Here is a 27,484-nt window from a genome sequence, read left to right as displayed (position 1 = left end):
AATTGAATGGAAATGTGAATGTTGGTTATGGTTTGATTATTGTATAAGGCAAAAGCTACACAAGTAAATGATTTTAATAGACAAACATGTAAGCGTTGCGACAAATATAATTAAGTATGTATAATGGGAGCGATTTATCATTTTAGTATAATGGAAGCAGATTTTATAAATAAATATATTTTGCTTATATTTATTACAAAACATAATAGTAATGAGAAGGTACATAATTAAAGCCTATCTTGAAACAGAAACTTTTTGTTACCATTTTTTAATTATTTTTTAAACACATGAATAATCATTTATTTGAATTTTCATTCTCAATTTATATTCTGAGTGACAATTGAGAAATTTAAACCTCTATTCAAACAATCTATACAAATAACAGTTCTATGGCCAAATTGTTATTATCATCAATCAGTGATTAGTACGCCGTGTTCAATCGTGATTAAATGAGCCTGGTGGATTTGAATTTGGCATTTTTCTCAATCACTATCAATATCAATATCTAACAAGTCAACAATACAGGATTTCATAGTTGTAGAAATAACAAACATTTCAAGACAGAATAACACAATGCCCGGTTGATTTGACTTTATCAGTGAAGTTAGTTTATTCACATAGTTTGTTGGTTCATGTCACTAATTTGTGATTCGATTACATGTAATGTTCAGTCAGCCTAAATTTTGAAGACGAATCAGCAATCTTGTGAGGTTGATTCAACAAAACAGTATTGCTCTACTGAGGATTGCTATAAAACAGACGGATGCAAGATTGATTTTATAGCTGTAGCAATATTTTGAGCAGCTGTTTTCGAGTTTTTCGAATAAATACTCGCACAAAGATAGACATCGAAACCATTAGGGGAGAATGAGGATACTTGATCCCTCAGCTATATCTCGTAACTGGAATCTCTTACAAAAATCTATATAATGTTCTAGAAAAATATGCCAAATAGAAAATAATCTTCTAAATCAACCAATCTTCCAATTAGGTGAATTTTCTCTCTTAAGAACATCTAGAATTCCTTGGGATTTCATACCTCAAACTAATGTAATAAAATGTGTCTATCTTCTTCGAAAGCTTTTTGAGTTTTATATTTATCTTCGGATATTCTTTTCAGAACTTCATGTGAAAGGACCTTGTAGGACATGCAGAAGTATTCAAAACTTTGATGGACATTTTGAATTTAAGAAAAATATTTATCATCAATTATACCATCAAAGTATATTTTTTGTATTATGAGGGATAAGGGCATGATGGCCACCTTAATGAGGACGCTTGTTTGACCATAGAAAACAGCTATAATATGTGAGCGACATCAATTTCGTGTTCAGGCACTAAAAAATTCTACTTCCTAACTGGCTGAAACTTGAAATAGTAGATAAAAACGTATTATAACGTTATAAATGCATTTTTAATTTTTTTTGCCGAAGCTGGAAATCAATCACTGTAAGGGCATAACGAGAACCCCCCCCCCCCCCCCCCCCCTCCTCCTCCAACCTTGCGGCAATTTAGGCACCATTAATCGGGGTGCGATGAGCGTTTCTGCCGTAGAATCTAGCAGAAATTTCAACATGATAAAGTCAACTGCTACAGCTTGATTAGTTTCATCTGGCGAGCTATGGCTTATTGGTGAGGTGTCGGAGAGGTAATCAGAGGATTCAAGTTCGATTCCTGGTCGAGGCAATTTTTTTTTCATTTACCATTTCTGAACGATGCATTTTGCACTAAACGGTGAGTCGTAGATCCATAAAACAAAGCAATAACAAAATAATGTATGTCTGTTTTTAGAATACAAACAACTCACACACAATCATACACTATGTTTCTGGCGCTTTGGCGGATGATGCTACTAGCTGAATAATGCAAGGATCAAAATAATTGATCATGAATGAATGATAGAAAAAATCACCTCAACTAGGAATCAATCTCGCGTCTTCCGATCAGCTCCTCCAATTTTCACACTCACAACACAAAAATCTGTCAAATGAAAGGCAAAAGCTTACTACTGTAAGTTTGTTTACGATGCTTTCAGTTGAAATTCGACGGTGTTTCAAATGATGATGATGTTTATGATTTTCAAAGTGTACCTGATGATTTTCAAATGGAAATCAAGATCTTCAATTTCAAACGAAAAAGAAAATTCTTATTTTATATTATTTTTTTGTGATTAAAAACTATTTCAAAAAGGAAATGAACCAAAAACTTGAAATTCATTGAATATTTATATTAATTTTTGATTAAAGTAAGGGGAATCGATTTTACAAGCAAACAAAAAATTTTAAAATTTTAAAAATATATTTTTTGTAATTTTGACAGCTTGATTCTGTAAAAAAAATGTTTCAACAATTTATATTTCTAGACTGATAATCTACTTATTTGAACATTTTCAACAAGGCATGAAAATTAAAGCAAAAATTTTCAATCGATTTTTTTTTCTTTCATTTGATTGTTATGCGGATTGGTCTGAATGTTTTGTTTTCTGACTTTCATAGCAACCCATATTTTGCACATTTTCCTTCAAAATCCATCATTATCAAATCGATAGCTGGCAAAACCGTTGATTATTCAAAAAAATGTCTGTTCACGAGTGGCGTTAAAATATGCAAACACTGTCAAAAATGTACACAAAGTGCGAAGTGAAGTACATGATCGGCAACAACGGTTAAGGGTCATCAGGGAAGTCAAGGCTTATACCAGAATTTTTAATTTTTAATTTGCGAAAAACTTAGTGTGGAACACTAGAATATCCCGCAAATTTTTCTCCGATAAGCTAAAAGTCTAGCCTAGCTATAAGAGTCATTGAAACCTAATCACAAACAACAAATTTTTGCTAGTCCTAGAGCTCGTAAGCTGTATAGCCGGAACTGAGGCATTAAGGCAAGTGATTTATGATGGACGACAAAACTTATGAAAAACCCTATTTCAAACAAATTCCGGCAGTTGAATCTTATAACATTTCTGATCGTGGAAAGGTTCTCTGCAGATTGAACTATGTATTTGCTGGTTGTTTTTTAAAAAATATAATGATTTACCAAAAGGCTCCCGTTGGAAATAAAAAACAACAATTTAAAAAACAAAACCTTTGGTTTTGTCTGTTTTTTAAACCTTAAAAAAGTACTCTTGTATGTATGTTTCGCAACCTACGATCTTAGTAACCGAACTTGAAGTTCAATCTTATGATAGTTTTGCCTCGTTTTTGTCAGATTTTGCCAGCAGACATTCCAGTTAAAACCAAGGTGGGTATATATAGGAGGTGTAACGATATGAGAAACTCCCGATTCAGCCATTTTGATTTGGTAACTATGGAGTTCGTGGAGTTTGTTTACTAACAAAGCCCTCAGCTCGAACAAATTTTCCGATGTTTACAAATAAACTCACTGAACCTCACCGCGCTCTCCTCGCCTACTTACTGACAAAGTCAGAGAACCTTGTGATCTAGTAACCATGGTAAAAACGTTTTTAAGTGGCACAAGAAGTAGGATGAAATTGAGGGAACATGCAGCAACCCAAAATACAAATTTGACGAAGTATAAGTGGAAAAAACTGATCAATATCATGACTGAAAAAAGTGGCGGCTTGTTATGCCCTTATTTCCAGGGACAACAATTTTTGATAATCTACAGTATTATCAAACATATTATAATCAACATTGGTAGCTCTCAGCATGCTTCATATACTTCAGCAAGGACATGTATATCAGCACCAGCTCCTGGAGAAAGTTCTTACTAGAAGGAAATTTCAAGCATTGAGGTACTGAGGAAACTCTGAACATTCTTTCCATCAACCGTGGGTTCGCGCCTTAACTACAAAAGTTCGTGTTTGAACTTGCATTTCTATGACCATGCAGAAAATTTTGTTTATGTTTTCTCTCTTTTCAACATAGGAATTTCAGCCTACTCCAACTTTTCTTCGTGTAGCAAAGTATGTTGCTATGGTTCTCAATTTGTGTTGTTTTCTGATGAATGGAAAAACGGTCCCGACTGACGGAGTATGCTAATAAATCTACAATTTGAGATTCTAATGTCATTTGAATTTGAATAATCATTGATGGAAATTACACTTTTTGGACAATACTGGATATTTCATAAATGAATTCATAAGAAGGCAACAATTTACTAAGTAAATTGATCTTAAAATCTACTCTACGATATGATTTGAGATTTATTGATGACCACATCATCATTATTATTATTATTATTATCGTTTGGTAAATGGAAATCAGCATTTCTCTAAAAACGAATAAATTGGTAAAAGAAAAAATTCTTCATGTAGAATTAGCACTTTTTAATACCTTTCATTTAGGCACATCTGATTTTTTGAAAACTCCAAAACATGTTGAACCGATAAATCAAAATCATATTTTGAGTATAAAATTTATTAACGAAGTCAACTCACTTATCATGAAAGATATTATGAAAAAAATAGTAGATATACTTGTGTTGTATTTAGTATAATTGTCAGATCGGGACACGAAGTTTTGGTGATAATGAGCTTAACAGTTTTCGCCAGAAGCTTTCGAATTTTGTCTAAGGCAACTTAGGTCTTCTCGATAGCATTTATTCATGTTCGTAAGAACTTTCCTCACATGGAGGCGCGTTTCATGTGTCCTTCAAGTTTCTGGGGAGTGAGGAATATTCCTACTATTATTATATTTGGTATTATCTTTATTTTGTACAAAAATATAAATAAAACTTATTTAAAAATATTGGTTGTCATATAAATAAAACGTTGGTTCATTTTATACAGTGAAATTGATCTCGAGACCAACAGCACTTGAAATAATAAATTAACAGAAAATCAAAAGCAAATCTACACCGACAACGTTTTTTTGAAGCCAAAGCATTTTTTGCGCATTTTGTCCAGATCAAAGCACATTCAGTTGCGGCAGTGTATATATGTAATATCAATATGACAGGCTAGGTAAATGCTGGTGCTCGTAATTATTTATGATACACCGATCCTCTCGGATTGCAGGTGTGCACGCGAGATCCTGTCATATGGCGGGAAAGCAAATATCTGCCATTGCAATCGCGTCATTGCAATACGCAGAATGGAGGTATATGTAGGTATTTTTGCTTTTTTGTATAGTATTTCTTTAAAGTATTGTTTTGTGTGGAAACTGAACGCTAACCTAGAGGGCACCAAATTAGCCAACGTGAGCCGTCCGCCGTTTCTAATCGAGGAGCTACTGGCTACTGGCAATCCATTGCAATTGGCGGTGGCAACGCCCGGTAGACATTCTCCGGCCCCGGAAGGACATTTAGCAGAGGAGGCCGCAACAAACATCAGCTGCTCACAGCCGGAAACCATCATGCCGGATGCCCCCGCCGGAAGGTCCCCCGCTGTGGCCCCGCTAGCGAAGCAATTCATCAGCAGCAGCTCGGGAGACGATTCGGCCGAGTTGTAAATTTGTCGCATCAGCTCAAGACGATAGCTATCATAGGGAAAACGATCGGGCAGCGAAACAAGCCAAGGTCGAGCAAGTTTTTTTTCGGGATTTATGTTGTTTGTTTTTAGGGGAGGAAGTCGATGGTGATTTGTGAGTAGTAGAGTGATGTGGTTCAGGATTTCATAAGTTAGCAGTTTAAAATTAACAGTGACACAGATGGGTTAAAAAGAAAAGTACAGAAAAGAAAATCTATCAGTTGACTTCGTTTTCGGATGGAAAACATCTCTAGAAACCCAAAAAGAGATAAATCGAAATCAAACGAATAAGCAGCAAAAAGGTGGCATGAAAGATTGAGCGATTAAAGTTTTGCCTTTGAGGATTTCGCATTGCAGTTTGAACGTTTTGGAACGCTAATAAACGACATATTGCAGAAAGTGTACTGTGAAATGGCTCTTATAAAAAACCGAAATAAAAAGAAACAAACTACTTCGGACATCGAGATGTAACTGGGAACAAAATTTAAAAAAAAAACACTTCTACGTTTCGCCCCCCTGCTTCCATACCGTAACTTCTCCAGACTCCAGTAGTGGGTGGCTCCGTTTTTGGTATCAGTGACCTCAACCGCAACGATCGTGCGTGGATTGGGTGCCTGACCGAATTCATCCTCCTGACCATTGGTCAGAGCACTTCCGCTCATCGACGACGGTACGAGTTCCGGTGGAAGTGGTGAGTACAGTGTGTCGGTTAGTAACGTGAATTGGAACTGTACCTGTTTCGGGGTTCACACAGGGATAGACAGTCAAAAGAAGGTTCAGAAAAAACATTCATTGGATTGTGTTGTATGCCAGATTCACTTACCTTCTTCTTCAGCTCAACTGAGATTGCGTTTGCTTCCTTGAGGAAAATGGCATTACCCCACAGGTCGTCACGTAGGGAGGTAAACTGATGGAAACGCCACTTGCGGAAGGCCCACGCTGCCAATCCAGCCTCCCGTGCTGTCCAGCAGGATTCGAACAGGGGGTTGACTGTAATGGAAAAAAGTATAAAATAGGTATTTATAGTATGTAGTTAGGAGTTGCGGAAATCAATCAAACACCAGGATAAATGTTAATATTTTTTTCAGATAAGGAAAGAATGTTGCACACTTCTTTCTCGTCTTTCCTTTTAGTTTGAGCTTCAAAAGCACCCCTTAAACAAATGCATCTGCGGGTGGGAGAAACCTAAATATATGGAACTAGATGGTCTGATGAGATCAATACCATATACTTAACTGTGGTATATCGATTAAAAACAGAAATGAGCCAGATACTAAGGTGTTCGGAGAGCCCTTAACTGTCGTGAAATGTCGAAGTGACATATATCCATTTTTGACGATTTTGACTTTTTGATTCTACTTTATGCGTTTTTCGAAAAGCTTTTTAATGCTTCGAAAATTTTCAAAAAAAAAAATTGAACCGTTTTTAAATCTTTGGGAAAAACGAAAAGACAAATCTACTGTTCATACGCCGAAGTGACGCACAGTGAGCTTGGAACCACACCTTTGTGGTCAAAATTGACTGCAGGCCAGAGGGTTGGTTGAAACTCATCTGTGTCTTCGAGAGAGTTGCTCGACTACATTAGCGATTATTTGATGGATTTGGATTAGTTCTCTTTTTCTCCGCAAGGGGCGTCAAAACCTAACTTTTTACAGATGCAAGATACAGGCATGGTTTGTTCTACAGAGTTGTTAATTATATCTTTTACATCAACTTTGTAGAACATTGTAAAGCTCTATGTTGTTGTTTTTATTTATTGTAACGGGCCACCACACTCCTCCACACCATGGTCCTAGGCCGAATGGATGTTTGGCCAATAAGACATATTAACGCTTGTCTGCATGTTAGGTCGAACGACCATGAGGCCGTTATGAGGTAGAATGCATACTAGGCCGACTGAATGCAAGGCCGAATGGTCGTTAGGCCAAATTGTAATCACGCCAAATAGTCATCAGGCTGAATGGTCGCTAGACCGATAAGATTTCTCTAACGCTTGTCTGCGTGTTGGCCTAATGGTCACTAGGCCGAATGGTTGTTAGGCCGAATGGTTGTTTGGCCAAATGGTCGTTTGGCCGGATCATTGTAAGGCTGAATGAATATAACACTGAATGAACATTAGGCTGAATGGATATAAGGCCGAATGGTCGTAAGGTCGAATGGTCGTTAGATCGAATGGTCATTGGCCCGAGTGGTCACTAGGCCGAATGGTCGTTTGTTTGGCCGAATGGTTGTAAGGCCGAATAAATATGACGCTGAAAGGCCGAATTGATATTTGGCCGAACAGTGCCGAATTCGAAAGTGCCGTCAGAATAAGTGGGACGTCGGCCCATGGCAATCAACAACTCCAGCAACAACATCCGGCACGGCAATGTCGTGCGTCTCCATCGGTGCGATGCCAGCCACATCTCCGGCTGTGTGGGAAGTGCTGCATCAGCAGCAGAACAACAACAACGCCAGCAACAGAACAACAACAACTCCAGCAGCAGCATGGCCAGTACGTCGAGCGTCTCGGAGGCAAGTACGAAGCAGACAGTGGAACCATGCATAGTTCCCAGGAAGGTGCCCGTTGGACTCGAGCCGTAAGTGGAATTTTAAGAGAAACTACACTTTGACAAAATGACCAGATCATTCGGGAGATTGGGTGGGTGAAATAAAATGTGGCCAATGGTAAAAATTTGAACCAATTTTTTCGATTTTTTTATTTGTGGCGACGACCATAACAAACCTTCCATTGCATCATGTATATCTAAACCAGGGGTCGGGGAACTTTTTGAATCATTACCCCAAAACATTTTTATTTAAGTTGATATTACCCCATGAGCAAAAAAAAGAGCAAAAAAAACGAAATCGATTTTTATTTAGCATCTTCATATTATGCCCTCCATAACTCCCCATGATAAGAACAATAACAAAAAAATTAATTCATACATCATTTATTAAGTTTATTGATAAAAAACCTAGTAATATATAACGATGATAATAGTAATAGAAGACATATATCAAATTAAAATCAATTGAGGGTTAACAGTTTGGGGTACTGCAATAAATATAAAAAAAAATTACCATTTTAATAATAGTAGTAATAAAAATAACAATAATGGTTGTACAAACAAAAATTTTATAAAAAAAAGGAAACAACATTAAAACAATCTTCTACGTTTTGGAAAAATGATGTTGTATTAAATTGGAATTAATTGCTTCAAAATTGGGACTTTTTGATGTAAGGGCGATTTGAATACAGTCTTCGGTGGTCAATTGATTTCTGTTTTTCGTTTTTATGTTAATTAGAGTGGAAAATTCTTGTTCGCACAAATATGTTGTTCCAAAGGGCAGTATTTTTTTTAACCGCCTCTTTATGTGTAATTTTGGAAGCAATTTTGACATCCAAAAAGACGACAGATTTAGTTTCTTCTCAAATTGCTTGCTTCCGTATTAGACCAAAGTTCGAGAATTGCTTCTGCCAAAGCTGAAGGTTCTTCTGGTATCGTAGCAATTTCACAATTAATAGGATCTGCAATTCAACTGACAGTACGTGTATCAAGATCTGGAAAGTAATCAGAAAACCGATTTCTGAGTTCAACAAGACGTTTTACAATTGTATCCTTGATGTCTGCAATAGAAATATTTTCATCATCTTCCAAAAACAAAGCTTATCTTGAAAAAGAAGCTATCTTTTTCTGTTCTACTTTCTGTCTCCAATAATGCAGTTTTAAACCAGTTGCAGTTTTTCTGCCGCTGAAATAATATCAATATTTTTTCCTTGCAATTTTTTGTTCAATATATTTATACTTTCAAAAATGTCCGTTAAACAAGCGAGATATGCAACAAAAGAAGGGTTTTTGAACTTGTCTGCAAGACTATTTTTTTGACCAATCATAAAAATTTCGACTTCATTTTAGAGGATCCATATTCGATTTAGTATATTTCCGCGAGAGAGCCACCTTACTTCTGTATAATAAATTAGGTCCGTATATTCAGCTTCTCCATGCTGACTTAGTTCACGAAATAGCCGCGTGTTTAATGCACGTCCCTTGATAAAATTAACAATTTCAATTATATCATTCATGACAGCTTCCAGTGTAGGTTCTAAATATTTGACCATAAGAGCCTGGCAATGGATCATATACGGATTATTTTTTTACGAAAGCCGAAAAACCATTAATATGGCCTAGCATAGCTGGAGCTCCATCCAAAGATACAGAATTACAGTTTTCCCATTTTAAATTATTATTCAACAAATGAATATCCTGAAATTCTAATTCTCAATCACAAATGGATCATTTTTTCCATATTTTTTATTTAATGCTTTTGTCAGACATTTTTTGACTTATTTGTGGATTGAAAAGATATTTTTTTTCATGAATCGTCCAAAATTCTATAGATATCGCATTTTTAGGTTCATGCCTGAAATATTGTACCTCGCGTAACTTTTGATCCCATCGTTAGAACTTTCCAAAAACTTTAGACATGCTAACTTTATGTTTCAACAATCACTCTGCAAAATTTCAATAAAAAGCGTTGTGTAATATTCGTAATATTGCAGTTTGAATGGTAAAAATCCAAAAAGTCCGATTTTCGTAGAATAACTTTATCTCAGGCCACACATACTTAAGAAAGCTCAATTTTTGTGATATAATAGTATGATAGTTGATCTATCTTTCGCAAAAAAATTGATCAAAAAATATCAATAGAGTAAAAAGTTATGGTGTTCTAACTTGAAGTGACAGTTCGCATGCTTCCAATTTCTAAACAATTATGAACAGTACTGAATATGTATTATATCCGTAAACACTGAGCGAGCTCTCAAAGCGTGTTATTTGAATGGTTCAGGGCGAAATAGTCACTTCTGCATATGTCGCTAAATTCTTTACTTTCGAAAAACCAACAAAAAACCAACAAACTCATAAAATAACAAAATGAAATTATACACTTTTCACTCACAAAATATTCACTGTTACCCCCAAGAATTTCACTTTTACCCCATTTGGGGTAATTTACCCCGGTTCCCCGACCACTGATCTAAACAATCAACCAATCAACCTATCTAATTCCATCTAACCAATCAATTTGCCTCACCGATGGGCGGAAAAAGAAGCAAGCGCGAAACTGTTAATAACGGCATTTAGCAATCAAAATCGTGTAACACAGAAAGCCCAGTCCCACTACGAAAGCCAACCATGTCGTGTGACTTGGACTTATTTATTTTCATTTAAACGATACTTGCTTGCTCGTTCGTGGTATTATACTTATTATGTCACTAAGCAGCTGAAGACCATTCGGCCTTATATCCATTCACCCTTACGACCATTTGGCTTAATGACCATTCGGGCTAAGGACCATTCGACCAAATCTGTTCACCCTAACGACCATTCGTCTTAAACCATTCGGCCGAACGTCCATTCAGCTTGGTGACCATTCAGCCAAATGACTTTTCGGCCTTACTACCATTCAGCCTAGTATCCATTCGGACTAAGATCCATTCGGCCTAACATTCATTCGGCCTAATATCAATTTGGCTAAACATCGATTCTTCAAAACATGCAGACAAACGTTAAGAAAGTTTTTTCGGTCTAGCATCTAAAGGGCGAACACGAAATTATTGCGACACCGAAAATGTCATGCCAATTTTCATATAATATTTAGAATCAAATCAAAATTTCAGGGTAGTTATATACATACATTCACTTCAAAAATCAAAAGAAGAATTAGTCGATTGAGCCTTGAGTGCAAAATTGAACGCATTTTCGCTAGATGTCTTCCATAAAAGTCTTTACAGTGTCATCCGGTACCAGTTTTTCAATTTTTTTTTCCATTTTCTAAACATGTTCTTCTCGTCTTTGAATGTCTTCTTGCTATTCCGAAGTTCCCGCTATATTATTGACCAGCACTGCTCCTCCGGGCACAGTTCCGGACGGTTTGATAGGTTCATGTCCTTTGGAACAAAATGGACAAAATTGGCCCCATACCACTCCAGGATAATTCTTGAACAGTGATTATAAATCTGGCTAAAATAGCGGAGCTTCGTCGTGCTGCTACAAGAACGGAAAAAGGCGCTTCTCGAGGCACTCAGAATTGTATATCTCGCCATTTACTGTGCCCTTTGTCACGAAAGGCTCACTTTTCAGTCCGCAAGAGCAGATGGCCTGCCAAACGAGATATTTGGAGGTGAACTTCGACAGTTTCTTCTTCTTAAATTTGTCGTCCACATCGAACTTGCTCTTGCCGGTGAAAAACTCAAAACCCGGAATTTGCTTGAAATCGGCTTTTATATACGTTTCGTCGTCCATCACACAGCAGCCATATTTTGTCAGCATCTTCTCGAAGAGCTTCCGTGCCCGAGTTTTAGCCGTCGATTGTTGCCGCTCATCGCGATTTGGGAAGTTCTGTACCTTGTATGTATGTAGTCCAGCTCTCTTTTTTGCATTCTGGACGTAGCTCTGCGACATGCCGATCTTTTTAGCCAAATCACGGCTTGAGACGTTGGGACTTGCTTTAATCATCCGCTTCACCTTTCCCTCCGTCGTTTTGTTCTCCGGTCCCGGTTTTTCTTCCAGCTTCTTCCATGGTTCAACGTCAACTACTCCTGGAACCGCTTCAACACTCTGGAGACGGTTGAAGAATGTTCAATATTTTTCCCAACTGCCGGTGCGACAGGTCAGACAATTCCAGAATTTGTTTTCTCGACTTGCGTTGGTTCACCTCCATTTTCGTTGAATCGAAAAACACGACTTCGAGTTTGACAGCATGTAAACAATACACATCAATGAGAATGTGTGCAAAATTTGGTTGATTTTTACACAATAATAAACAAAGTTATGCCCTGTTGAATGTGTCGCAATAATTTCGTGTTCGCCCCTTATTCTTCCTAACAACCATTAGGCCTAACAGCCATTCGGGCTAACATGCAGACAGGTGTTAATATGTCATCGGCCAAGCATCTATTCTGCCTAACGACCATTCGATCTTAGGACCATTCGGCCTTACGACCTTACGTACCACGAATTCGAACAAGAAAAGCAAAAAAATTTGCTGGCTGGAAATTGAACGGGTACGATAAAGAATTTGTCAGCAAAATCCTCCGAGAATATGAAACGAAAAAGCACCGCAGCAACGCAACCACATTCAAACCAGAAAGAGATGAATCCCAAAGAGTCAGCCTGCCGTACCACCCACCACAGACAGCATCCGTAAGATTCTCTCTAAACATGGTCTGAAAGTGGCTTACAAAAGTTCTAACACATTGAAAGATCGACTGGTGTCTTTAAAAGACAAAGTGCCACCGGAAGTGAGATCTGGAATTCATGAGATTCGATGTCAAACTTCCCGGCCGTCTATATTGGTCAAACTAGACGGAAATTCAGAACAATCATCAAGGATAACAAAAACGCAGTAGATAACAGCAGGATCAACGAATCAAGTGTAGCAGCCCACGCGACAGAATTTAATCATCATATAAATTGGGATAAGGTTAAGTTAAAAAAATGTGTACGCAAAGCGTCAATCATATCACCGCTTTTCAACTTGCTCAAACCGAATATTTAACAACCCGACCACCCTCCGACGAATACTATTGGTTAGTATGAACATGAATTGGTGTTTTTCCTTCATCTAGTCAGTCGGACATCTTCCTGTAGGTGGGTAACATCGAGCCCGGAACCGATCGACAAAAAAGGTAAATTTAATTCCTTTTTTCATCGTGTATAAGTTTTCGCGTCTAGCACAACCAGTAAAACGAGTCAATAATAAATTACTGAAATACAGGCAATTGTTTTTGTTCCAATTCTAGCTGAAGCAAGCTTTAAGAAGATACTCAATCATCACATAACCAGTTCACAGTAGGTTCATATCAACATTAAGAGTGTTTTCGATATTCGGTTTATAGGGCCTTATTAACCTCTCGAATAAAAGAGAGACTTTTTCTTCAAATTGAATTATAAAAAACAACATTAGGCAGGGCAGGAACTTATCAATGATATTAATAGGAAGAATACATTCTCTATAATTCTGTCTTATATCTTGAAAGGACGTTTTTTTATCGTCATCAATACGTGCAGAAACTAGCTGCCACTTGTATTGGAAGGCTAGGGAAAATCAGCAGAATGGAAAGACAAGAAACAATTTTATACATCTCAATCAGCACACGTTTCAGAGTTTTTTGGCAATACTCGAAAAAAAAACCTGAACCAGGCCTAGGAATGAATCATCCGACAGGATGAAAATCCCTGAAAGAAAAGAAACCTGACCCAATCTTGAAGGCTGATCTCAACGAATATAATCATTTGAACTCTAGAAGAAAAAAATCAGCTAGTATAATTGATTCCTGGTGTTTTCACTATCTATAGGGTACATACCGAAAATATCTTCTTCCTGGTGGAAATCTTCTGGGCTATAGCTGCTATACATTGACATTGTCATCGATTGCTCCTCAACTTGTTTTTGCAGGGCATCAATACGCGCCTCGTAAGTCTGCCAAATAAGAAAACATATTAAATAAGTCAAGCGATCATTTTTCTCAACAACCAACTCACCTTGCGCTGTTCCTCAAACTCCTGATCAGCGGCCAACTTCTCACGCTTGAACTGCTCCTCCAGGGCGCACAAACGCTTCTCCATTTCCACCTTCAAATCGATACCTTGCTTCTCGAGCAGCTCGCACTGAGCAAAGTTCCAGTCGGCAACTTCACCGTTGGTGCCCGGGGTCTCGCAGACATCCTTAGTTTTTTCGCGTTTCTCCCGGGCCTGTTCCGGGTGAGTGAAACGGAACACATGGTTCCGTCCCAAAATGACACGGGACCCGGTTTGCAGCACTTCTGGCTCAACGAGCTTCCGACCATTAAGATAAACCAACGCATCCTTGTGCGGCACCAACGTCACGACAGCATCCTTATTCTCGAACACACAGTGCTCCTTCAGGATGTGCGAACCCGACAGTTGAATATCCTGCGGAACGTTTGCCTCCGATGTTCCGAGCCGCGTTAAGCCTTTTGTTTTGTAAAAAGAAAAAGTAATATAATCAGAGCTGAATCAACAAAGAAAACTTGAGTCAGTTATTTTTACCATCCTTAATGTAGTATAGCAGACACTCCGACAGTGTCGGGTCCTCGTTCAGATTCACCAGATGGGGCGTTTGCTTGGGCGAAAAGACGCCCACGGTGATGCCGTCCTCCTTGACTGCAACACCCATCTCGGCAAAGACAGCCTCCCGCTGCACCCGGATCTGTTCGGTGCGTTTCAACTTCTCCTCCCATGTCTCGTTGAGCTCGGCAATCAGCTTCTCGCTGGCCTGGAGCTGATCTACGGCCATCTCGGTGCTGGAACCGGTACGTTTGCGTAGCCTGTTGGGGGAGCAGATTTTCTTCTCCAGCTCACCATCGCCAGTGCCACCGGAACCCACGGTTTCACCGTTGCCGCTGCCTTCAACGGAGCCATCACCTTTCTCCAGCTTAATGCAGTCATCCTCTGCAAGACGAGATGGGTAGGAAAAATATGGAAGTTAATTTTAGCAGATGATAAGCCTGGCGACTTGATAAATATACCGAATGGCGAAAGAAAAGGTTGGATTAAGGAAAGTAATACTGTTCGATATCTTACACCCCAGGTTCAGCAGGGATGGATACGCTTTGCGATGGAAGAAAATCAGTCTTTTCATATTTTATTATTTGATTCTGGAAGTCGTTAGAGAGATTTCTGCAGTTTGTTAAAAATAAAGTTTCAATAATTACTTATCATAATTTGATTCGATATACGATAAATTTTCTTGTGTGTGCAAATAAATTCTGTTCAAAACCACCTAGATAAGCTCAAATAAAATCTAAATACGAGAATAATTGGTTTTAAAAAAAAAACAGACATTTGAGAACACATAATTAAAATTCCTCCGTTAAAATTAAAAAAATTGAGAATTTATATAATTGATCTATAAATCTCGCGTCAGCTTTCATAATGTCGTATGAAACAAAATGTTGACAAACATTTTTCTCACAAAAAAGTACAAAATCTAACAAAAACTCCTTATTGCAATTTCTTTTTAATAAGAATATTTGTTGTCTGTACAACAAATTTGCAATTTGCAAACCCTCCATTGCATTTTTCTATTTCTTAAAAGTATTTTTTAACAGTTGGTATCGTACAGCAAAGAAGATTTATTTATTTTCTCTGCGTGGAAGCTATTTGAAAAATGAGAGCTTGATTTCGTTATTTTTCATATTTTTATCCTTTCCGTAAAATGTTTGGTGGGTATTTTGGGTCGAGAAATCGGTTGATGTAATTTTGGCACTAGAGATTGGAAGATTTACACGGTTGTGAAGTCTGGTATAAGTAGCGAGATCTTCAACTAGTAGCTATCTTAAAAAAAGCAAATGTAATGATTTTCTTATAACACAACGTTATTCTTTTAACTTTTTATAAAAAATTTTAATCAAAAACATAACCTTACTGCACTAACTCTAACATGAATAGCTATGTTCAAAAAGGTTAATCCTCAAGCAATAGTGAAGCTTAGTTCTTTTGGAAATGGGACACTTTCTTTTGCTGATAGCTCATTAAGAGGGGAGTAACTTTCAAAAAATCGATTTTTTTTTATTTTCTTATTGTAAAACATTTCAAGAATGTTGTGTCAAATTTTCAAGTCTATCGAAGCAAAACTGTAGAAATTATAGGCCTTTATCTCCTCTTATCTAATACTGCAAGAATTCTAGAGCAGAAACTTCAAACGCGTTTTTCTCGAAAGCACATTTTTTAAGTCAGTGGACATCGTCATTTGAAAACTACTTCACCGATTCTTTTCAAATTTAGTACATATTTTCTACATATAAAATACTAAACCCCAGCGATTTTCTTTTTTTACTTTGGGGAGATTTTACAGATAAAAAATGGCGGATTTTTTCTTGAAAAATCGTAGTTTTTACTTCAAACAGCCACACAAATTTCATAAATTGTTTTTTAATTAAATTAAATCGTTTGGGTCCAGAAAAACATCTATTAAAAATATTTTGCTCTGATTTTTTTTTACTTCAGATGATTCTGTGCTGAGATACAGTGTCCACCGCAAATTCTGTTTTCTAAAAGGCATCCTCGGAAGTGCTCCGTCACCGGCTCATTTTTCAATATTTTTCTACGAAAAAATTACTAAATTTTCTATTAACAATGCTTTGTATAATGCAAAAATTTGAATACATTTGTTTGAACGACAGCTCTAAAAAAAAATTCGTGAAAATGGTGTTTTTTACCCGTTAGACTCTACTCCCCCCTTAATTAGTTATCGGACATTCAAAATTTAAACAGCATTTTTAGACCAATTTTTTCAAAATTTTAAATTCACGCGTTTCTGGATATTTACGATGCAAGAGAAAAAGAAAAAAAATATTTTGCACAGTCTCCTTCGAAATTCATCATTATCAAATTGATAGCTGACAAAACAGTTGATTATTCAAAGAATTACTGTGTATGAGTATGGTGGAAAAGTATGCAAACACTGTCAAAAATGTCCACAAAGGAAATTACGGACAAGGGTCATCAGGGAAGTCAAGTCTCGTACCAGAATTTTTAATTTTTAATAAGCAAATAACTAAGTGTAGATTGCTGAAATTTTCAAATTATTTGTTTTCTGATAACCCGAAAGTGTTGCCTAGTTGTGAGTCATTCAAACCTAACCTCAAACAACAAGTTTTTGCTAGTTCCAGAGCTCGTAGCTGTATAGCAGGTACCGAGGCTATGAGACAAAATTTATGAAAAAAAACCCGATTTCAAACTAATTCCGGTGTCGTGCTAATCCTATGCTATCCTATCCTATGCTAATGTCGTGCTCGTGACAAGGCCCCTTGTGGATTAAAGTATGTCCTATTTGCTGGTTGTTTTGTTAAAAAATATAATGATTTACCAAGATCGGTTTCTGGAGAAAAGTAAAGCAATTTTTCAAACGAAAACTTTGGGTTTCGCTGTTTTAAAAAGCCTAAAAAGAGTAATTTTGTATGTACTTTTCGCAACCTACGATAGAATATATCGATTATACTTTAAGTTCAATATCATGATGGTTTTACTTCATTATTGACAGATTTTTCCAGCAGAAATTCTATTAAACACGCTTTTAAGTGGCTCAAGATAATCAAGTTTTGTTAATTTCGAAACAGCTGTAGCTGTATAAATTGTCCTTAGTATCTATAAAAAGAGAAATATTGAACCGAATAAAAGCTGAAATTGAAGAAGGAGGATGCAGCCACCTAAAATACAGATTGAACTAAGTTTAATTTGGGAAAACTGATGAATATCATGACTGAAAAAAGTTTGCGCCCACCGATGGTAGATTCCGAGAATAAAGTAGACATTTTCTCACAAAAAACGACAAATATTTTTTTTAAATTTTTTCATGAATTATCATAAGATTACCTTTATTTCATTCATAGAAAGTATTTAGATCAAAGATCCCCCAGTTTACGGTATTCGAAAAAAATGCAACACTTTGTTTTGTGAATAACTTTTGATCGCATGGATGGAAACTGATGAAATTTTCAGAGAAACTACATAGTAACAGAATGTTTTCATGTGCCAAATCTGGTGACGATCTGTCCAGATCGATGGTTTTTGAGATAGGGTATGATAAATATTTTAATAGACCAAAATTTTTGGGCAGTCTGTGAAAGTTCTTTTAAGAGACCCAAAAACAGCTGGAAATCCACTACTCGACCAAAGTTCATGTTATAAATTGTTGTAACAAGGGAATCAAATGGTGGTTAAAATTTAAATAAGAGTGAGGACGACTGATTCCATGAAAGTAAAGGACATGAAGATTTAATCAAGCGCAATCCGAACATTTCGTTTGTATAAGTGGTAAAAAAGGTCAATTCTTCTTTCTGTCTCCTCCAACAGACTGAAGACAAGTTTTCCTGAAGAATGTTCTAGAGATGATAAAAAAGAAAAAGTTAAAAAAAAATTGCTAACTAGTTTTCAATAAGGCTAGCAATTTGTAAGAGCTGTAAATCCGTTAGTGGTAAATAATGATCGTCACAATAAAATGCCAAATATACAAGAACAATGCCTCTAATCTTGACCGTTTTCCTTTTATTCCATTATGAGAAAACTGTGGTGTAGTGATAATAAATCAGCGATGTTGTTTTTTTTTCAGAAGGAGGACAATGAGCTAAACTTGTCATAACTTCGAACAAATACATAATCTTGAGTCAATTTGAAAGGAGAGCTCCAAGAAATAGATAACATCATACAAAAAAAAATCCTTGATTCGGAAAAAGGACGGTTCATAGTGTAGTATAGTAGTATAGAAGTATAGATAACGCACGTGCCGCCTAAAAATAAAAGTCGATGCTCTTCTTCATTGGACCCTTTCTAAAAAACCACTGAACAAATCGTCACCAAATTTTGTACATGTGAACATTACGTTGCTTGGTAGTTTCACAGAAAATTTCATCAATTTCCATCCAGGCATTCAAAAGTTATCTACAAAATAAAGTGTTGCATTTTTTTCGAATACAGTACATAGCACAGATTACAGACAGGACACTTATTTAGAACAAAAATCGATATATTTTTCGCAAAGCAATTACATTTCCATCTAGTGGCAACATTGCCTAGTAATTCCCTTTACCTATTCTCAAATGATCAAGGATGCTTTTGAAATATTGATGTTATAAGTATAATTTAAACAATGAAATTTAATACCGTATTTGTTTTCTCCCCTCGTTCAGTGTTCCAACGTATCCGATAAAAACAAACACAAATCTTCGCCAGTGTATTACTACCTCACTCACTCACACGCTCTCTCGCAACACTGACAAAATTTTCGGGGCACTACCGCCCGATGGCAGTGCAACACCAGGTCAAAACCAGTGCAACACTGTCCAAATAAACAAACAGTTTGACAGCACCAGTGCAACACTCGGCATAAAAAAATATGGTATAAGATTGGTTAAGTTGTGCTCTTCATTTTCAAAGTTTAAGCAGAATCAAGTCTAAATAAAAACGCAGGGTCCAGCAGTGAGTGTTACTAATGTAATCAATCAAAAGGATAAAAATGATGCTCGCCTTGAGCTACTGGGAAGATTTTACAACCTCTTTCAAAGGTTCCTAATAGTGAGATCAACTAATGCATCATTTTATTTTTCATGTGCAAATGTCTAATCCACGCCACTAAATAGATTACCCCGCAAACCTAACATAATACAACGAACATCTCCCATTTCCTTTACTTAACTGTCCATTTCCGGGACAGTTAATTATTGGTCATTTCCGTTTGTGGCAGATCCCGGCAACCGGTTCTAATCCTGGTTCCCAAATAAAACATAAATTGACGATTTAAATATTCCATCTTTCAGTTATCGAGTGTCGAAAAAGGCTCATCACTTATACACCTCTTCTTAGATAGGAATTTAAAAATGAATTTAATGTTTATTTGTGGAAAGGTACTTTTTCAATATTTTCATTTATTTTTCTTTTCTATTTCCTCGTATCCAAATTTAGCTTGCCTAGCAGAAATTCCAATCTAGAATCATATCAATTGGATAGAGATTTCCGAAGTATCATGGAGTCTTCCAAAGAAATCTTTCACAGGAAAATTCTGCCAATGAACTTCTGGGGCTTATTCTGCGACTCGAATGACGTGACTCACGAAATTTCACTTCTTTGACCTGACTCCAGAAAATGTTTCAGAAAAGAAATTTCGTTCACGACAATGTAGACCACCGCTGGATTTAATTTTTTAGGGTTTTTTTGTTGATTTCGTTCGGTGATGTTTTTAAAAAATTCGCTAGTTTTACGTTTCAGTCTACTTTATTTAACCACTAGCTGACCCGGTGTGCTTTGCTACACCTCCCAAAAGTTATTGAAATTTGTGGTCCCTAGTTATTTAACTTTTCATCTATTTGCACAAAATTCTAAATTCAATTTCAATATCATAAAAATGTTTTTTTCAAAATAAAATTGCAACATTTTTTTTATCTTAATTCATTTATTTTTGAATCCGTGTTTCAATCCTTTTTATGACTCTGGATTTCTTTGCCTCATAAATTTATAGCTTATGCGAAACTTTTTTTATGTATGGAATCTTCGCTGTCTCTTTATTTGTAGAGCGGGTCTCAAACTATCCTAAAAAAGTTTTTTGTAACAAAATAACATCAAGAGACACTTATTTTACCTATTCGTTCTTGAATTATTATACAAATTGTGAGAGTGACCTCCTCCATCATTTCTTTAACCCTAATGAAAGGAATGAGGTCTCATAACATTACAAAAACTCTTCTTGTATACAAATACGATTTCATGTCATATATGGCGTCATTCTCGATAAGCTCTCGAGCTACTAAAAAAATAAGAAGGGAGTCTCAAACCATCGAAACAACATTACCCGTTCACAAATTTGTTTCCATGCAAATTTGGTTCCATTTACGCGGTTAGTTATCAAAATATTTAAAAAAAATGTATGAGTGACCCTCTTTCCGTTATATCGTTCCACTGAATGGAGAGAGGGGTGCTAAATCACCGAAAAAACATTTCTTGTACTCGACTACCCTCCCATGCAAAATTTTGTTTCGTTTGCTTTATTAGTTGTCGAGTTGTGCCATAAAATTTTTATCGGAGCTCCTCTTGCTGCCTACCTTCCCTACCTGGAAGGAGGGGATCAAGATCAAACATTTCGTGTATTCAAATACATTCTCATGCCTAATTCTGATCCATTTGCTCGATTGTTAGATTGTTCCCATGTCATATTTAGTTCCATTTGTTAGATAAGTGCTTGGTTTATGCAAGATAATCGTATATGAGCTCCCGTCTTCTCTAACTGTATCCCCAATTGAAGGAGAAAGAAGTCTCAAATAAGCTAATTACCTTTTTACGTATCCGAATGCTTTCCCATGCCACAGTTGTTTTCATTTGCTCAAGTTATGCGAAAAACGGTAAAGGAGCCCCCTCTCTCCTCCCTATCACGCAACTGGAAGAAGGCAGTAGTACCACATATTTACAGAAGCTTTCCATGTGCTCAAATACCCTTACAAACCAAATTTCGTTTTGATTTTATGGGTAAGTTCCCGAGTGATGTAAAAAGTGTATGAAAGCACCCTCCTCCCTTAAGATTTTAAAATTTGAAGAACGGAAGGTTCTCAAAATATCATAGAAACATTTCTCGTAATCAAATACCTTCCCACACCAAATTTGGTTCCATTTGCTTGATTAGCTATTCAATTATGCTGAAAATTGTAATGGAGACCCCCCCCCCTACTTTTTATCTCCCCACTGGAAGGAGGGAAGGGTATTCAAAGAACAATTTATCGTACCCAAATAAACTTCCAAACCAAGTTTGGTTTCATTTGATCGAAATAGTTTCCAAGTTATGCAATTCAAAAGGTATGAAAGCTACCTTCTTCCTTCCTGTATCTTTACTGAAAGGAGGGAGGGGTCTGAAATAATCATAGAACCATTCCTCGTATTCCCCTACCCTCCTATGCCAAATTTGGTTCCATTAGCTTGATTAGTTCTCCAGTTATGTTAAAAATTGTAAGGTAGACCCCCTCCCTCCTTCATATCTCCTCACTGGAAAAAGGGAGGGGTACCAAATATTCTTAGATACATTCCTCGTACCCAAATACCCTCCCATGCCAAGTTTTACTTGATTTGCTTGATCAGTTCTCGAGTTATGAAGACTTTTACTTTTATATGAAAGGCCCCCTCCCCCCTTCATATTAGAGGGAGGGGTCTCAAACCATAATAGAAACCTTCCCCGGCCTCCAATACCCCCACCTGCCAAGTTTCACGTGAATCGGTTCAGTAGTTTTCGAGTCTATAGGGAACAGACAGACAGACAGACAGACAGACAGACAGACAGAAATTCATTTTTATATATATAGATTCTCAGAAACTATATGTATTACAAATAAATGTTGTAAGATTTTTTTAAAATAATAATTTTAAAAGCCTAATTAATCACCGAACAACAATTTCGAGGCTAGAGAGGCTGTTACCTAAAGCCAGCAAAACGATATGAAGTTTCGTAAGTCACGTCACTCGAGTGGCAGAGTGAGACCCAGCATTTTGGCTGACCTCTAGTGCTTATTATGCAGGCGATATGAATTTAGTGCCCGTAATTACATATGCCAGTTATATCTGAATGAATAAGTGGAGAAACTTAACCATAACAAAACATTTAAGTAGGTGTTAATTAACTTACATTTTGGAGTCAGACTCAACATTTATTGCAATATTGATATTTGTTTAGAAACAGTTTCTGGTGGTCACGGAATGAAGTATAAAATAATCAGCTACTATGACTGAAAATTTGTTATTTTCAAAGATGTAAAGTCGATCTTGGATTGACATTTGCGAGATCGAACTTTTAAAATCGAATTTTCGATTTATTGGATCGATTCTTTAGCCTTGGACAAATTGATTAAATCGGTTTATTTTCTATCCGATCTTTCGATCTTTAGAAGTTATATTTCTATTTATTCCAGAGACTTTTATATTCAGTATCGTGCGTGCAAAATTTCGATACTTACACCATCCGAAAGACTACTTTTCATTATTGATGTTAACACTAATATAATCGATACTATTTCAAAGAAAACGTTTTTTATCTTTATATTAAGTATTCTAGATTGTTCTACTTTGTAAAAAAAGACCGGATTTTGCTCGGTTTTATTCACATTTCTGGGAAGCTTGAACAAAATTCTCCAATCTAGGCTCAGGCAAATTCTTATTATAATTTCCATAGGATACGTTTTATGAACCCTTTTATTGCTAGTTCTTTTGAAAAATAGAAGAAATGGCATTGAGGATAAATAATGAACACATTCATTTCATCAGTCATTTTTAATCGTCAAACAAAGTAGTGGAATTATCAATTTTATTGTTCTAAAGGGTAAGTTTGAATTTAAGTTAATTTTTGTGATCGTTAAACATATTTGAAAACATTAATTTTTTTTGTTTACTTTTGTTGACCGGGAAAAACCCAATGTCGAAGGACCGTATGCTGCCGAACAAATTCTTTGGAACCGTGCCTGCTCGTGGTGACCATAATGTATGTAATTCCAACAAATTAGCCGAACAAAAAAATAAATTTTTAACAACAATTGTTTTAAATTTTTCAACCTCTCATTGAAATAGGTGTTCGTCTGCAGAATTCATTCGCATCATAAGATAATCTTATGAATTTCAATGATTTTTCTTATGGCGCCATTTCATAAGAGAATCTTATGGCATGTGTAACAGTATTTTTCTGAGTGTAGTTTTAAATTTTTCTAAAAAAAAATGGTTTTGTGAAAGTTTGTTTCATTAAAATAAACCAAAATTTATATTCGGGCGCTTTGAACACGAATTGAACATTGCTTATGCTTTCGACTAAAAAGAATTTCAAATATTTTTTCATCATTTTTGTTTTATATTTTTTGGATAATTGTCTGACATTTGCTCAGATTTTCCTGGATATTATCTAATTTTTAGAATAGAAAACTTCAACCAATGCACAGTGGTCAAAAATGCGAAATACGTGATCGTTGGTTATAACTTTTTTAGTTCACATTGTAGGTTATTGGTATCTTCGGAGAAGTTTTTCAATAAAATCAGTTCTATAATATAAAAATATTTTTTCTCTGATTAATCCCCCTACAAGTGAGATAAAATTTCTAACTTCTCAATTCTAGGTTCAGCTCTTTGATGTCTTAGACAAACTTGTTAAAAATCAAATTTTCTATAACTTTGTCTCAGATGTCAATTTCCTGAAATAATTACTGTCCGAGCTATAGGCTAAATATGAAACTTAACCTCTATAAATCAGTTTATTGATAATAACTTTTTTCAGCTAATTTTAAGCTTAATAATATGTTGCACAAATTTGTTTATCTTATTAAAATACACCACATTGTTGAACATTTTAAGTTTGTGAAATATGATACTGCCAAGATATGTTAAAAGATTACCAAAAATAGTGCTTTTTCAAGTCTAATTTTACAAATACCCGATACCGGGCAACATCGGGCAGCCCGCTTTAGATGCAAATTAAAGTCAAAGATTTCGTCTTCAAGATGCAGGTAAAATTGTCTGTATCCACTTGTATCCAAGCGAGACACATCAATTTTACTTTTCCATGTTTGCATTAAAACCAACGATTTCTATGAAACTATAGCGACACTTGACACTTGAAAGCTTACTCAGCTTTGAATTAAGCATCTATAGCATTTTACTCAGAACAAGAATTAAGTTTTTTTTTTCGAAAGTCAAGTTTCATAGCTTAAACTCGAAAATAAAGCGTTTTATATCTACATTGCTTAAAGAATTTAAATTTTTTTTAGCTTTTCAGGTGATAGCTGAATACGTACCTGTACCATGTTCTCTGGTTGAGCTAACATTAATTTTATTTAATTGTTTTAATCATCCAAGTTACAATATTTAGACTTATTCTTTTCTAATGCGCTTATAATTTGACTTTGTTAGTAAGTCGTTTGGAGAAATACATATGATTTTTCTTTTTTGATATGTCGAAAACAGTAATGAAAAGTAAAACATTCCGATGTTAAATTTGAAAACATTTTTTTATTGCTTATACATTGATATTCATCAAATAGATGAGATTTCCTGTCGTTTTGAAAACTTTCTGCAGCATGAAGCAGCCCTCAAGTACCACCCCTCTTAAACACAAATTTAAAAGATCGATCTTGCAAAGATTAATCCTTCCGCTTCGATGTTTTATGTGGATCGATCCTGGAACCATTCAACAGAATTGTTTTTTTTTTCAGAAGATCGAACAATCCTAGTTCCCATACAAATTCAATAAACTACAGTGAGAAAATAATGCAAAAATGCTCTTCAGAAATTGTTAAAAAAAACACACACACACATTACTTGAAGAAGAGTAATTTTCACAGTATTTCGTGGAACTTTCACTTGTTATGATAGTAAAAAACTTACACAGCAAAAAATAATGTAACGATGGACGATGTAATTTCTGGGGATTACGTATTTCTGTTGCAATAATACATCTAAATGATGTACACAACGTGAATACGTCGTGAAGTGTAATATCAAAACTTTCTATGTGATATCGCATCAAGTAGTCAATGTTTTCCTTTGTTGACCTTGGAATTTGATTTCATTTCAAAAATAAAGAAACGGATTATGGACCTCAGCTGTATTTGTTTGGCTTGTAAGTACTTCCAAAATTAATTAAAAATATAAGCAAACCCACTGCTTCAAAACAAATTTCATTATTTTTCCTTTTTTAGGAAATTTGGCCCATATGGATCAGCGGTACGAAACAAATTATTTGTCTCCAAACAGCCGGGTACATCAAGACAATGTTAAATTAGGTACCATTTGCGACTCAAGTTATGTGCAGGTATTTGATGTAATAAAGCAATACTTTTTTTGCTGTGTATACAATTCAATTCGTTTATTTGAAAGTTTGAGGATATTTTCCGTAAAAAAAACAAAAGTTTGTTTTGACCTTCTTTTCGGTGACCATATAAAAAGAAATGTATTCAAACATTATCCAATTTATGGAAAATGTTGGCAGGGAATAGATTTTTCTGAATTATCTAAACAATTTGGTTTGGTTCTGATTTTTATTTTCATTGAACGCACACATGAGCGAGCTAAATAATTTTTATAAAATGTTTAAATTCAATCCAGTCATGTTTCCCGGAGAAATTTTAAATTATGCGTTTGTAGAATACTCCTAAAAATCTATTTATGTATCCAAAATGGTTCTAATAAAACAATTTTTTTATTCACGTTTACTTTTTGGCTTTTAGTTCAGTTTTCATTGACTAACTTAGCGAGTTTGTCAAATCCCCTTATTTGTTAAATGATAGAATACGCCTACACTTCAATAAAACAATTCAACACTAAAGTGCGATGAAAAAAGTGACTCACTGACCTAGCGCCACGGCAAAATTGCGACGCGAAAACCCTGCCCTGATGACAGGGATAGGTCATGCCTGTGACCGCTTATCGTGGGGTGGTAACCGCCAACCATTTGGGTATCCATCCTTGAACCTGGGGTGCAAAATTTGAGGTTTTGCGCTTGCCGCCACAACATATTTCCGCTTTTAGATATCTACATGCTGATGCTGCTGCTGGATGAAATGCTATGGTCGGCAACGGAAAACCTCCGATGGGTATGTTGTAGATACAATACAGAAAGCTAGATTGATAATTGTATAGGGTGTGTTTGTGTGTTCCTGTGTGTATGTATAACATAATATGCTAAGGGGGGTGGGGGTGGTTGATGTGCTTGCTAAATAAGCAAACATATGGCTGAATAGCAACACTTGATTTGATACTATATGGATGTTGATACGATGTAGAATAGTTTTGTGTCTACTGCTCGAGTGTATGGAAGACATGTAGCGACATAACCCTACTTTCCCCCCCACTACCCAAATCAGGGCACGTGTGATGAAGAGATGCGCTTTTTCAACAAAAAACGCTTCAGGCAACGGAAGAGCAATGGGGTTGCCGAACGGAAATTGCCAAGAAAGCATACATATGACTATATCAGGCATTCAGCTGACGTTCTATGTTTGGGCTTTTGTAAGTGTTCAGATGTATGTGAGAGCGTGTGGGAAGGCATGGGAATCCCATTATCGGACGTGGGCGGATATTTATAACCTAATAGAATGAGGGAACAAAACAGGAAAAACAAGTAGGTACAACACGTAACGGGAAACCTGTTTACCCACAGGCTGGATGATAAGAGGACACCAAATAATATGGTAAACCGCAAGAAACACTTAAGGCGTCATGAAATAAACATAAAGTGTGTGGACAACAGAGAGAGCCAACTCCTCTTTCGGAAATGAAAAAGGTTATCCTCGATAAGAACTAAAAAAAACTGACGCAACCAAATGATCAAAAATTTGCGTAATGGGATATGTATTGCTATTGATGGTATTGTTTATATTGTAAAATGAATAAACTTATAATCAAAAACAACGTCATTCTAATTGTGTCGGTAGATTACAGCGTTAATTACAAATAGGGTTGTTCAAAAATTTGTATCGACCGCGGTATGATTTTTTTTTGTGGTCCGAAATCACGAAAAGAATGCCAATAATTTGGATTGC

The 27,484-nt window shown here is 36.0% G+C and overlaps 1 protein-coding gene across 5 annotated transcripts in view; it reads right to left on the bottom strand.

Moving 5' to 3' along the window:
- The window catches only part of LOC129749089 (kinesin-like protein unc-104), a 212,100-nt gene that overhangs the window by 26,699 nt on the left and 157,917 nt on the right, over positions 1-27,484 (bottom strand). For all 5 annotated transcript variants that reach the window (XM_055743946.1, XM_055743945.1, XM_055743948.1 and 2 more), the window contains 5 exons: positions 14,484-14,885; positions 13,956-14,407; positions 13,779-13,893; positions 6,251-6,417; positions 5,956-6,161 (listed from right to left, as the gene is read on the bottom strand). In XM_055743946.1, the coding sequence (XP_055599921.1) occupies positions 5,956-6,161; positions 6,251-6,417; positions 13,779-13,893; positions 13,956-14,407; positions 14,484-14,885 (1,342 nt within the window). The remainder of the gene's footprint in view (positions 1-5,955; positions 6,162-6,250; positions 6,418-13,778; positions 13,894-13,955; positions 14,408-14,483; positions 14,886-27,484) is intronic.

This window comes from Uranotaenia lowii, chromosome 2 (genome assembly GCF_029784155.1).
Source record: "Uranotaenia lowii strain MFRU-FL chromosome 2, ASM2978415v1, whole genome shotgun sequence".
NCBI lineage: Eukaryota > Metazoa > Arthropoda > Insecta > Diptera > Culicidae > Uranotaenia > Uranotaenia lowii.
Note: the sequence above shows the minus strand (reverse complement) of the source record. Positions and strands in the feature narration are given on the sequence as shown.